Source organism: Aulonocara sp. 'chitande type north' Nkhata Bay, linkage group LG16 (genome assembly GCF_057382095.1).
Source record: "Aulonocara sp. 'chitande type north' Nkhata Bay isolate Kocher_YH1m ecotype deep benthic linkage group LG16, A_spYH_male_GT1.1, whole genome shotgun sequence".
Classification (NCBI taxonomy): domain Eukaryota; kingdom Metazoa; phylum Chordata; class Actinopteri; order Cichliformes; family Cichlidae; genus Aulonocara; species Aulonocara sp. 'chitande type north' Nkhata Bay.
Window position 1 is genome coordinate 17,939,314 of NC_141359.1, and position 11,076 is coordinate 17,950,389.

Sequence of the window (11,076 nt, forward strand, 5' to 3'; positions counted from 1 at the left end):
CTCAAGTTCTAATTGAAATCATGCTACCCCCTGTGGCAAGGACAAATAATGAGGCATAGCCTAGTTTTATTTCAGTCATTAAAAAAATAAAATTGAGCTAAAAGCTGTCTAAAATTAAACAGAAATTGGAGTTTTAAAAAAAAAAGAAAAGGCTCTTATTTGTAGTTGTATCTTTGTGGTGGCAGCTGTATAGCGAAAGTTTATTCAACAGCACTGTGAAACTCAACCAGGGTGTAGCCTACATTATCGATTCATTTGTTCAGAGGGAGACAGGCTATCCATCACGGCACAGCTTTGCCTTGCACGTGTTAAAAAACTTTCACTTAACTTTTCCCCTCTCTCTTTACCACTGGTGAAGTGCGCCGGTCTCTTCCTGCCCAAACACACCAGCCTCGGTGTTTGGGATGGAGTTTGACACACACACGCGCGCATTTTCACACACTCCTTGTAGGAATCAATTATTAAATTCGGCTAAGACAATCGTACGACTCTGACCGCTTGTTTTGCAAAGGCAAAATGTCTCCCCCTTACTACCTCCTGCGCCTTTACGCACGGCCGTGTGTGCGGACATTTAAACCCCCCAAAAAGAAAAAGGAAAATCCACAACAGAGCTCGCCACTAACCTCGCATTGGTGCAGTCGTTGTACAGGGTCTCGAAATCTTTTCTGGAGATGAGTTTACAGCGGTTCACGCCGGGCTGGATGGCGCCGAGCCCTCTGAGGATGCGGACCTGCTCCACATTGCACACCACCGGCGTGATCTCGAGCCGCTTCAGCTTGGTGTAGACCGTATGCAGTCCGCCGACCAGGTGCTTCAGGAACAGGTCGAAAGCCTGAGGAAGGCAGATGAGCTCGCAGCCGTCCACGGTGAAAGAGGCGACTTTGGCACCGCGCAACTCGACCATCTTGCACTCGTTGTTTTGCGGTATGTTTTCAACAGGCGACGGGGTCGAGTACACGGGTTTGCTCGGGGGGAGAGCCGCGGTTGGGGTCGGGATGCCCGGGCTGCTGGTTGCGAGGAGCTCTGATCTGAACAGGTTCTGTCCGGGTCCCGATGGGGGGGCCAGGGATGGAGATGGTGATGAAGTTGTCGACGGCGGGGACGTCGTCGCGGAAGGAGTCGAGATTGGAGGCGGTGGGACCAGAGGGTTTGGTGGGATCAGAGCAGCCGGTACGGCCATGGTCACCTACAAGAGGGGAAGAGAGTAGCCGAAGTTCAAAGTAGAAAACCCAGCCTGCCGAGATACCCCTAAATGAAAGAATCCACGAGAGTTTAGCTCCTCAGATAAGTTGGAAAGTAAAAAGAGCTACCGAAAAAAAGGCGTGCTGAGTGAGGGTTTTTTCTTTTGGGGAGGGGGGCGAGCGGCGGGACAATGATCAAAGATAGGAGGAGGAATGACAGGAGGAAAATGAGCTGAAAAGTGCAGCTCCGCTCTGTGGATGAGTTGTTGTTGTCACACGGTACAGAGAGGGAGGAGCTAGGGGACAGTGGGAGCCTTTGAAGAGCAGATAACTGGGCTCCGGCCACTGCTCGCACGTTTCACGTCTGTTAAATGATTTCATTGCCCAAAGTAAATACGTTTATGCTGGATCATAAGTTGTAAAGAAAAGCGTATGTTTAAAACAAATAGTTTTTAAATCCCTTTTTGCCAACATTAATGCAAAGCTCACTTCACCTATGGCGATCAAGATTGGGGTAATGTTTTTTTTTAACTTTTGCTTTCATTTTCGTGCAAATACTAAAACAAATTTTTTTTATTAAAAAAAACACCCTCAAATGCTTAAAAAAACCCTTTTAATTCGCACGTTATTTTTGGTAATTTTTGTCATATTTACCAAGAATGCACGCCAATATGAATCACTGTTCAGCCGACTCCATCTGTGAGGAAGGATGTTTGGTCTTTTTATGTGCACATCCAAAGTGGCTGTAACTTTTTGTCTTGTGAAATATTTTTTTGTAAGAAATATGTGCAGTTAATTGCATATAAAGCTTTCACATATATATATATATATATATATATATATATATATATATATATATATATAAACCCTGTCATGTGAGTTAGGGGTTAAAAAGTTAATGTATAGATTACATAAAGGTAGCATATTTTCTGGTAATTTTGCAAATTGAAGTCAGACAGTAAAGATTGATTTCCAACAGCTTTATATCATCTTTCACTTTAAGTGCATCCACTCAGTTTTATGTACTGTCCATCTCAAACCCCATGATACTTTTCACAGGAGTCAGGTGAATATTAAAAAAAATGTCATGTAGGTTAGGGGTTAAAAAGTTCATGCACTTAAAGGTAAAACCTCAGAAATGAAAGATTTAAAATATTAAACAATATTATAATATTTTAGAACTGAACTATTGAAGTTAACCCGGTAAGAACACAAAGCCATAAACTCCAGGAAGTGCAGGAAAGAAAGATAAGAGAGAGGAGGAAAATAACAGCACTGCAGAAATGTGCAGGGTCAAGTCCATGTGCAAGTGTCTTGCTGCAGCTCATATACACTTAACTGCACATTTATTTCCAACCACTAAGGTACATCATGAGGTGGAAAACCTGACTTCCTGCCTTTCCTAACAAATCAATCAGTTTATGCAGGGCACTAAATCATGTACGGATTATTTTAAATCAGACGTTATTTTATTTAAAAGATGGCAGGCCATTATTGATTTCCTGGGACATTTGGATACTGCGTACATCACTATAAAATTCTTTGTAATCCATTTCCCAACTACCCGAGATTTCTAAATATCAAACTGGTTGTAAGATAAATTATATAAAGTATACTATACATATATGTCACGGCTTTATTATTTTGTTTGCGCAAACTTTTTGAGACAAATGTATTTCCCATTAGTTGGATTTCAGTTAGTTTCATTCTGGTGAGCACATCAGCACTTATTATGTATTGCACATCTTAAAGATTGTTGCTTATCTGTCTGCATTTGCCTTAATATTTTGTGTATTTCTTGTGTCCTGTTAGATCAGCTTTAAGATAAGCAGTGTGCCATTTCAAAATTATCATTCAGGGAAGAGGTAGCTTGTAGTGTAAAATCAATAGCTGCTTAAAATTCATTGCCAGGCAATCCATTTGCCCTTTATGTTGCTAACCTTTCACTTAAATATGCACCATATTAAGATTTCATTATATACAATGAATGTCACAACAGTTTGCCCACTATTTCTCTTGTTTGCATGGGTTAACTGCAAATCATGGCGCTTGTAATGTCTGAAAAATGACTTTCATTAAGAGTATGCAGAAAAAAATAGGGAAACTATATGAGCTTGAGTGGTCTAATAGGTATTAAAAGGCACCACCGGATGTGTATGATGTTTTAGATACAAAGGCCCTTTAAACAGACTGGATGTGTCTGTATCCAGTTACGAAAACAGCCACATAGCACAAAAACATATCCGTGAAGTGGTGAAAAGTGAAATCCTTACCTGATGTGAAATCATGTATTTTAACACAATCTCAAAGGAAACCATTTCTCAGCTTCTGAGAAATGGTTTTTAGAAAGTTTACTTGTGTCTCGAAAAAAAAAAAAAAGAAGTGTCTCGACTTTTTCCTCAGGCGTTGGTGACCTAAGTATTGGCAGCTTGGAGAAACACTTTCAAATTAGCCCCATGAAAGGAGTTCTCTGTGGCCTAATATTTGGTTAACTAAGTAACATAAACAGTTAACACAGTTTTCCTAAAAGTACACAGAAGTAGAGTACATGTGGATGAGATTGCGGTAAACAAATGACTATGTCAAAATGTAATCACCCCCCCGTATGATGAATGGCATCAGGAAAGTGTTTGAAAATGTATGGATATGGGACAGGACTTGTGTATGATCAATGACACAGTATATTGTTTGATGTAATAATTTATTCACCCCATAAAGCTTTGATAAAACAATGTTGAAAAGCAATTTAAATTGAATTCATTTAAATGTCAATTCTCATGGTTAGGATTTTTCTATAATTGGCTATTTAATTAAAATAATTTTCATAGTCATTAATACAGCCAGCAACTTGTAGCGCGCTGACGTGTTTTAATTACATGGTATTAACAAAATTGATATGCTTTAGAAAGCATGGTGAATAAGAAATAATTAGACCAATCATACATCATCCTCTTATGGACATTAAGTGTATCACAATATAATTGATGAACTTAAAAAAAACGAGAAAGATAAATAACTTTAATTGTACAGAGTTGGTGTACAGAGCTGGGAACAAAGAATCATACTTACAATGTATTATATTTCAGAGGCAATTCATTATCTGTAACATCACTTAGCTCTCTGTGCCCAGCACTCTCCCCTAACCTATGATTACATGACATTTGAAAGCAGTGATACTGTGTAGTCTTTTAAACTGTCCTTTTACCCAGTCTGCATAAATCTTCAAAGTGCTTTTCCGCATGGGCAAATAAGAAGAGGAAAAGCAGCTTCAGACATAAGAATCATTTAGATGCTTGGAATAAAGCTCTTATTGATCATGAATATTTGTTTTCTCCAAGGTTATACTGCCTTGACCCCATCTATCCATAGACATCGGCCAACACAAACATGCCACTTGGGGTGAACGGGGGGATGTCAGAGAGCACTTTCTGATGGTGGAGGATGAGTGATAATTTTCGGCACAGTCTGCATCAGTGTCTTTCCATGTAGAAAGAGTGGACTTTCACACCTGCTGTCGAGTTGTTGAGTTATCAGAGAGTGTTTGTTCAGAAGCCCTTACTTTTCATTTACAGAGCAAAATATGATCCTTTGACCTACAATGGCTCATTCATTAACCAGTCAGTGGAGTGCAAATGAGGTATTACTTACTACATTTTTCACGCACAACTCTTTCTCAGCTCCTCTCATCTGTGCATTTGTTACTTTTTGTCTGTTTTATATGAGAGCAAATTGAAACTTTTTTGCTCTCGTTCAGATATCAGACATAGAAACTCTTTAAACTTTTTTTCACGATTTCCTTAAAGAATTTTATTTTGACCTCTCTTTTATGTATAAAGCCATGATGCATTGAGTTTTTCCTTTCCAGTCACCTTTCTCAATCACTATGTGTTAATAGACCTCTCTGCATTGAATCATATCTGTTATTAACCTCTGTCTCTCTTCCACAGCATGTCCTTTATCCCGTCTTCCTTCTCTCACCCCAACCGGTCGCAGCAGATGGCCGCCCCTCCCTGAGCCTGGTTCTGCCGGAGGTTTCTTCCTGTTAAAAGGGAGTTTTTCCTTCCCACTGTCGCCAAAGTGCTTGCTCATAGGGGGTCATATGATTGTTGGGTTTTTCTCTGTATCTATGAAGCGCCTTGAGGCGACTTTTGTTGTGATTTGGCGCTATATAAATAAAATTGAATTGAATTGAATTATAAAGCGAAGGTAAAGTCAGTATTGTTAACCAAAGTGGTGAAATATAAAAGAAATAAACGGAAAAGTTCTGAAAGTCATAAAAGAAAGATAAAACGTCACAATCGGCCAGGATTTGGTGAACTGAATTCGTCTCTTTATCCTGCAGCAATTTTCTTCAACAACACTGCCAATATGAAACAAAGTAATTTGGTGCAAGAAGCTGTGTGTACACTTAACCTTGACAGACGTGCGCTGAGAGTTTGGGTATTGTAGATGCGCGGTCTTCGACCTCTTCACCCAATTGTTTGGACTCAGCCGAGCTAATAGAAATGCTCCTTCGCGCAATAACAGCTTTCTGGTAATGTAACTGCTCAAAGGAGCAAATGGAGCTCAATTCATTTTCAAAGCACCAGCCCCACCAATAGTACCACAATTAGAGTAGTCACGGCCCACATCCTCTAGTGCTTCATTTGATGCCACGCAGCTTCCAATATAACTGGGGTGCAAGAAACAGAGAGATTTGTGGATATCTAAATTGCTAAAGCAGAAACCTGTATAAACAGCGGTAATTACCGGCCCATTGACAGTCTCTCAGTGTTGTGCTCATTCTGCCACAGTCGCAGTGATTAAAATGAATCCTCATCGACTTCTCCATTAAAGCGCTGGCAGGAGCGATCCCGTGACCTTTCCCCATTGATTGAACATAACAATCACAATTCAATTGTAATGCAAAGAGAACATTTGTTATAATGTACACGAGATGCATGAGCCATTTCCTGGGAGCGGAGAAGGGTAATCAATGGAGTGACTCTTGGCGTGATGCAAGGAGAATGAGGCTGTGTTTGCGGGCCCTAATTCATACAGCCTGCAGTGTATGATGGAAAGCAATGATATGCATGTAAACACTCAGATTTCTCTCTGCTCATCATTCAGCGGGATAACAACAAATTCTGATTTCTATATCTACATGCTCTACATCACTGTGGTTGGCAGTGGTGTACATGCCTGCACTTTAATTCAATCTGAGGTTACAGTTTGCACCGCAGTCATACTGAGGTATCCCTTCCAAATTGTCTTTCACAGAGCAGGAAATGCCAAGAAGTGACTTAATGCAACATCTGACTCCAGACTACACAATACTAGAAGAGTTACTCAGCTGACGGCTGAGGAATAACCTAAACCGTTACGCTCTTGGAACAATCTCACATGAAGCTATACAGTGTGTAAGTGAGAATCGAGCAAGGACAAGCTTGTATAAGCACAATAACTAACGATTAGCCAAATTCGTGCAAATGAAACTACAACTTGAACAATCTGTGTGCCTGAGAAAAAGAAAAGCATGATAGGCATAACAACCCATGCCGTTCAATCCCCCTTTAAAAGCCGCACTCGATCATGTCTTTCAAAAACTGCCTTATGAAGAGTGTATGCGAATTATGTCCTTAAGGGATTTCGTTTTAGAATCAGGAGATTATAGTTTACACGGACATTAAACAGATTAAACCAGCCAGCTCTCTAAAGGCAGTTTATCTAATGGAGAAAATGTGGTATGCTAATTGAGAAATTCCGATGGTAAAATTATATTTAAACCCCGCGCTCTCTCGCTCTCTTCCTGCTGGAGGATTTTTAGTTTGGCTTGATGAAATCAAATGGCTAATCACAGCCATAAGCTGAGAGACGTTAGCTGAGTGAAACAGTGTTTGCCATGCTAAAAGGTAATTGTCCCGGAAAACTTCATCGATGACAGATTCAATTCCATTTAGTAAATGTTTAATAAATGTTGTACAAACAGGCAGGCCTATCTCGCTGCGCTTGGAAAACAAAGGGAAACTTTAATTGCTTTAATCATCCCTAGCTTTGACGTTGTTATTGGCCTTAAAAATAGCAGTTAACAGAAACTGTCCTGCTGAGGAAATTGAACCACATTTGGAAAGCGATCCGTAATTAAGATAGGGGCATCCCGAGCAGCTAGGTCCCAGCAAATTGTTGTGACTAGGAAAAACATTCCAAGTCATACAAAGCTATTCAATTAACAGAAGGACCCAAGGAAAACAACCTCTCTATTATGTATCACTTACTTTAATCAGATCGAAAGCAATTGTATCCCTTTTTGAAATTCCCTTAACGCAAACATGTTAATTAACAGATAGGAAAGTGGAAAGATGTATTTTTCATTAGTGGGTAAAATAATGTTCCCCTTTAACATCAAGGAAAATCAACTGCTTACTGCAGTTAAACCAGTCAGCGGTGTAAATTCCCTGCCAGCATTTTTATTTAAAACCTCATTAATGTGCTTCAACCCAGCATAGCTGTACCTTTAATCTGCACTAAAAGGAAATAATGCGTTTCCTGCTTTATTTACCAGCCTTACTTAACAAGTGTTCCTGTACAATTAGAATTGTTAATAGATCTGGAAACAAAAGGACTTTGAAGGTGGGAAAGTGCTGACATTATTTCACAGGGGAAAAACACTCTTGAGAAAAAAGATCTGCTGTAAATGTAGTTTCCTGGAACACAGGCGTACTGCAATGTTAGTCTCTCTCATTAGAAATGCCATGCACAGGACATAAATCAAGGCCCGTAAAACATTTCATTGCCACACAACACTAAATTACACACTTGCTGGTTTGCCACACTGATTGTATTTAAACGTTGTAATTTTACTTTATTCCCATTAAATCTATGCAGAGTTTTACAATCCATAAACAGAGCATCCGTAATAAACGTTAATAAATGTCATAATTTGCATTTGGAAAAAAACACCCCGCTACATTTTTGCAAATATCAATCTATGAACCTTTCAACATTTCGTCAAACAAAATGCTAATTGTACCTTTAGGAATTTAGGAGACAAGTGACAAGAAATGAGATGCAATGTCCTTTGGAATCAGGAATCAGGGAATCAGCTAAGCGGGAATACATTAAGGGAGACACCAAAGCAAACCGGAGGAGGAATGTTCATATAGTGGAAAAAAAAGAGAATGACATTACATATATTATCATTATACAGATATGCCATTTAAGCATTTAAACACCTGTTTCACGTGACCCTTTGTTGCTCTGTTTTGTACTGATTCTCCCCACTTTCCTGCTACTTCTTCTTTACTTGATATACATGGAGAAGCTTACCCTCATTGGCTAATCCTTATAGCTTACTATTGCAGGTTTGGATCCCACTTCTACCTCCAGAACTTCCTTAATTCTTTGTGGCATAGATTCAAAAACAGTCCCAGAAACATTCCTGCTGCAGATTTGTGGGCGGCACCTTCGTGATGTGATTCTCCTGTTCCACCAAATCCCAAAGGTGCTCTGCTAGATTGAGATCTAATGAGGCCATTTAAGTACAATGAACTCATTGTCATGTTGAAGAACACAGTATGACATGAATGACCCTCGTGACTCAGCTGCTGAAAATAACCATCAGACGATGGGCACATTGTGGTCACAAAGGGCTCGACATGGTCAGGAACAGTTCTCAGACAGGCTGTGGCAAATAATTGATGCTCGGTTGGTACTAACAGGCTCAAAGTGTGCCAAAAAACAAACAAACTATTACATCACCACCAACCTGAATTGATGGTACAAGGTGGAATGGCTCCACAGAGAAAGTGCAGCTCATCAGACCAGCAACACTTTTACAGTCCGGTCTAATTCAATTTTGCTGAAACCATGCCCACCATAGCCTCATTTACCTTTTCTTAGCTGACATTAGTGGCACACAGTGTGGTCTTGTGCTGCTGTGGCCCATCTGCTTCAAGCTTTGACGTGTTGTGCATTCAGAGAAGCCTCTCTGCATACCTTTTTATTGTTGCCTTTCTATCAGCTCTAAGCCGTCTACCCATTCTTCTTTGACCTCTGCTGTCATCAAAGAGTTTCTATCCAAAGAACCAGCACTGACTGCGTGTTTTTCCTTCTTCTCTTTCGGACCACGCACTGAGATGATCATACACGAAAATTCCAGGCGATCATCAGTTTTTGGAAATATTCAACCTGCTTCTTGCACACCAACAACCGCGCCACACTCAGAGTCACTTACATTACCTTTCTTCCCCATTCAGATACATTGACTGAACTTCAGCAAATCCTATTAACCATGTTTATAAGAACAGATATTTGCTGTAATGAGCAGTTGAGCAGAAACTTATATAAGAGACGGACTATAAATGTATGAATGCTGTGCATTAACTGAGATTAAAACTATTACTAATGTCATGTTGAAGCTGTTGTGTGCAGTTGCATCAAAGCAAACACTCATTATTTATTAAATTACAGCACTTTAAGTTGTATCTTACATTAAGAAACTGTCAAACTTTGAAGTGTGCTCCTCAGTGTGCAGAAGAGTCTTCTTATACAGGCCAAGATTTATTAAACATATTATATTTAATATGTAATTTTTCCAAACTTACAGCGTAACGTCCTAGTATGAAGCAGTGTATATTAAATACTAACCAGCTTATCAGTGCAATGTTTAAAGTATGAACAATAGGACAGAAACGTTAAATTATACAATTGTCTTTTAAGTAACAGACAACTGCAGGCAGTTTGAGAGGAAACATTATATAACTTACACTTATTTTGTGTGTAATGCAAGATGAGGTTTGGTTAGGTTTGTGTAAAATTACCTAATTTCCCACAGCTTCATAAAGCTAAAACTACACAGCTGAACATTTGTAGTAATAGAGAAGAAACCATTTTTAATGGAATCATGTTTGGCTAATGCCCAATAAGTTAAGGGCGGTATTCACACTGAATCATTGTGTCATTAACATGAACACCAATACATCTTACACTGAGCAGGCCAAGCCAAATAGAAGCTGCTTGCCAGTCCAGCAGCATCAACAGCCATCAGTCATGGAAATAATCGGCAATTTGTAGCAGTAAGTGTGCTTCTTTGTCCACGTGTTTGCTTCACAGTAGGTCAGTGCTTCTACAGTGTGCGATATAATAATTAGAATGTATTTTGTGAGTAAATACGAGAAGTCGTTTCTCTTTTTAGTATCCAAAATGCAATACATCAGAAACTCTTGGCATGGCACCGCCACGTTCTTTAATATCTCTCAGTTTGCATTAGGTCACCGTGTTCTGCCGACTTAAACTATGCATCCAACAACAATGATTATTCATGTCATTCTTCAAAGGTCCTTGAGAGAAGCTTGATGCAGCAGCGATTCAACCTTTCGTATTAATTCAAGCTTGGCTAAGACTGTACCATCTGGGCCCTTGTACTTCATGATTAATGCCAAAGAGTTGATTCATATGTGCAATTGGAGTTTAATAAACATGGATTTGGGAGTTAAATGGCACATACAAATGCTCGGGATGAACTCATTCATAGTATCTAATTTGTGTTCTCTCTAATAAATCCTGCACATAATTGCTTGGTACAATCATCTCCCAGATACACAAATATTGGGATTTTGTGATTAGCATAATGTGTTTCTTCCATAGAGGAAATAATCCTACAACTCTAAGATGCCTTCAAACATATGTACATAAGATTCTTTATTTGGTCCAAATTAACTTACTGCGGGTACAGCGTGATTAATACTGGCACCAAAAATAATTACTGTTCAACGCTGCACAGATTAAGCATCGAATAAGTTTTTCCCTTTTAAAATCATGTTGTTTGTAGTAGACATTATGGCTTGGAAAACAGAATTGACTTTGTAATCCTTCTCTTACTTATGCTCTCTTGATCTCTTTCAATGTCACAGTACTT

At 39.4% G+C, this 11,076-nt stretch overlaps 1 protein-coding gene across 2 annotated transcripts in view; it reads right to left on the reverse strand.

The window, feature by feature from the left end:
• Positions 1-1,442, reverse strand: part of dachd (dachshund d) — a 92,147-nt gene extending 90,705 nt beyond the window's left edge. For both annotated transcript variants that reach the window (XM_086267732.1, XM_086267731.1), the window contains exon 1: positions 624-1,442. In XM_086267732.1, coding sequence (XP_086123858.1) covers positions 624-1,180 — 557 coding nt within the window. In that variant the 5' untranslated portion in view covers positions 1,181-1,442. The remainder of the gene's footprint in view (positions 1-623) is intronic.
• Positions 1,443-11,076: the final 9,634 nt, after the last annotated feature.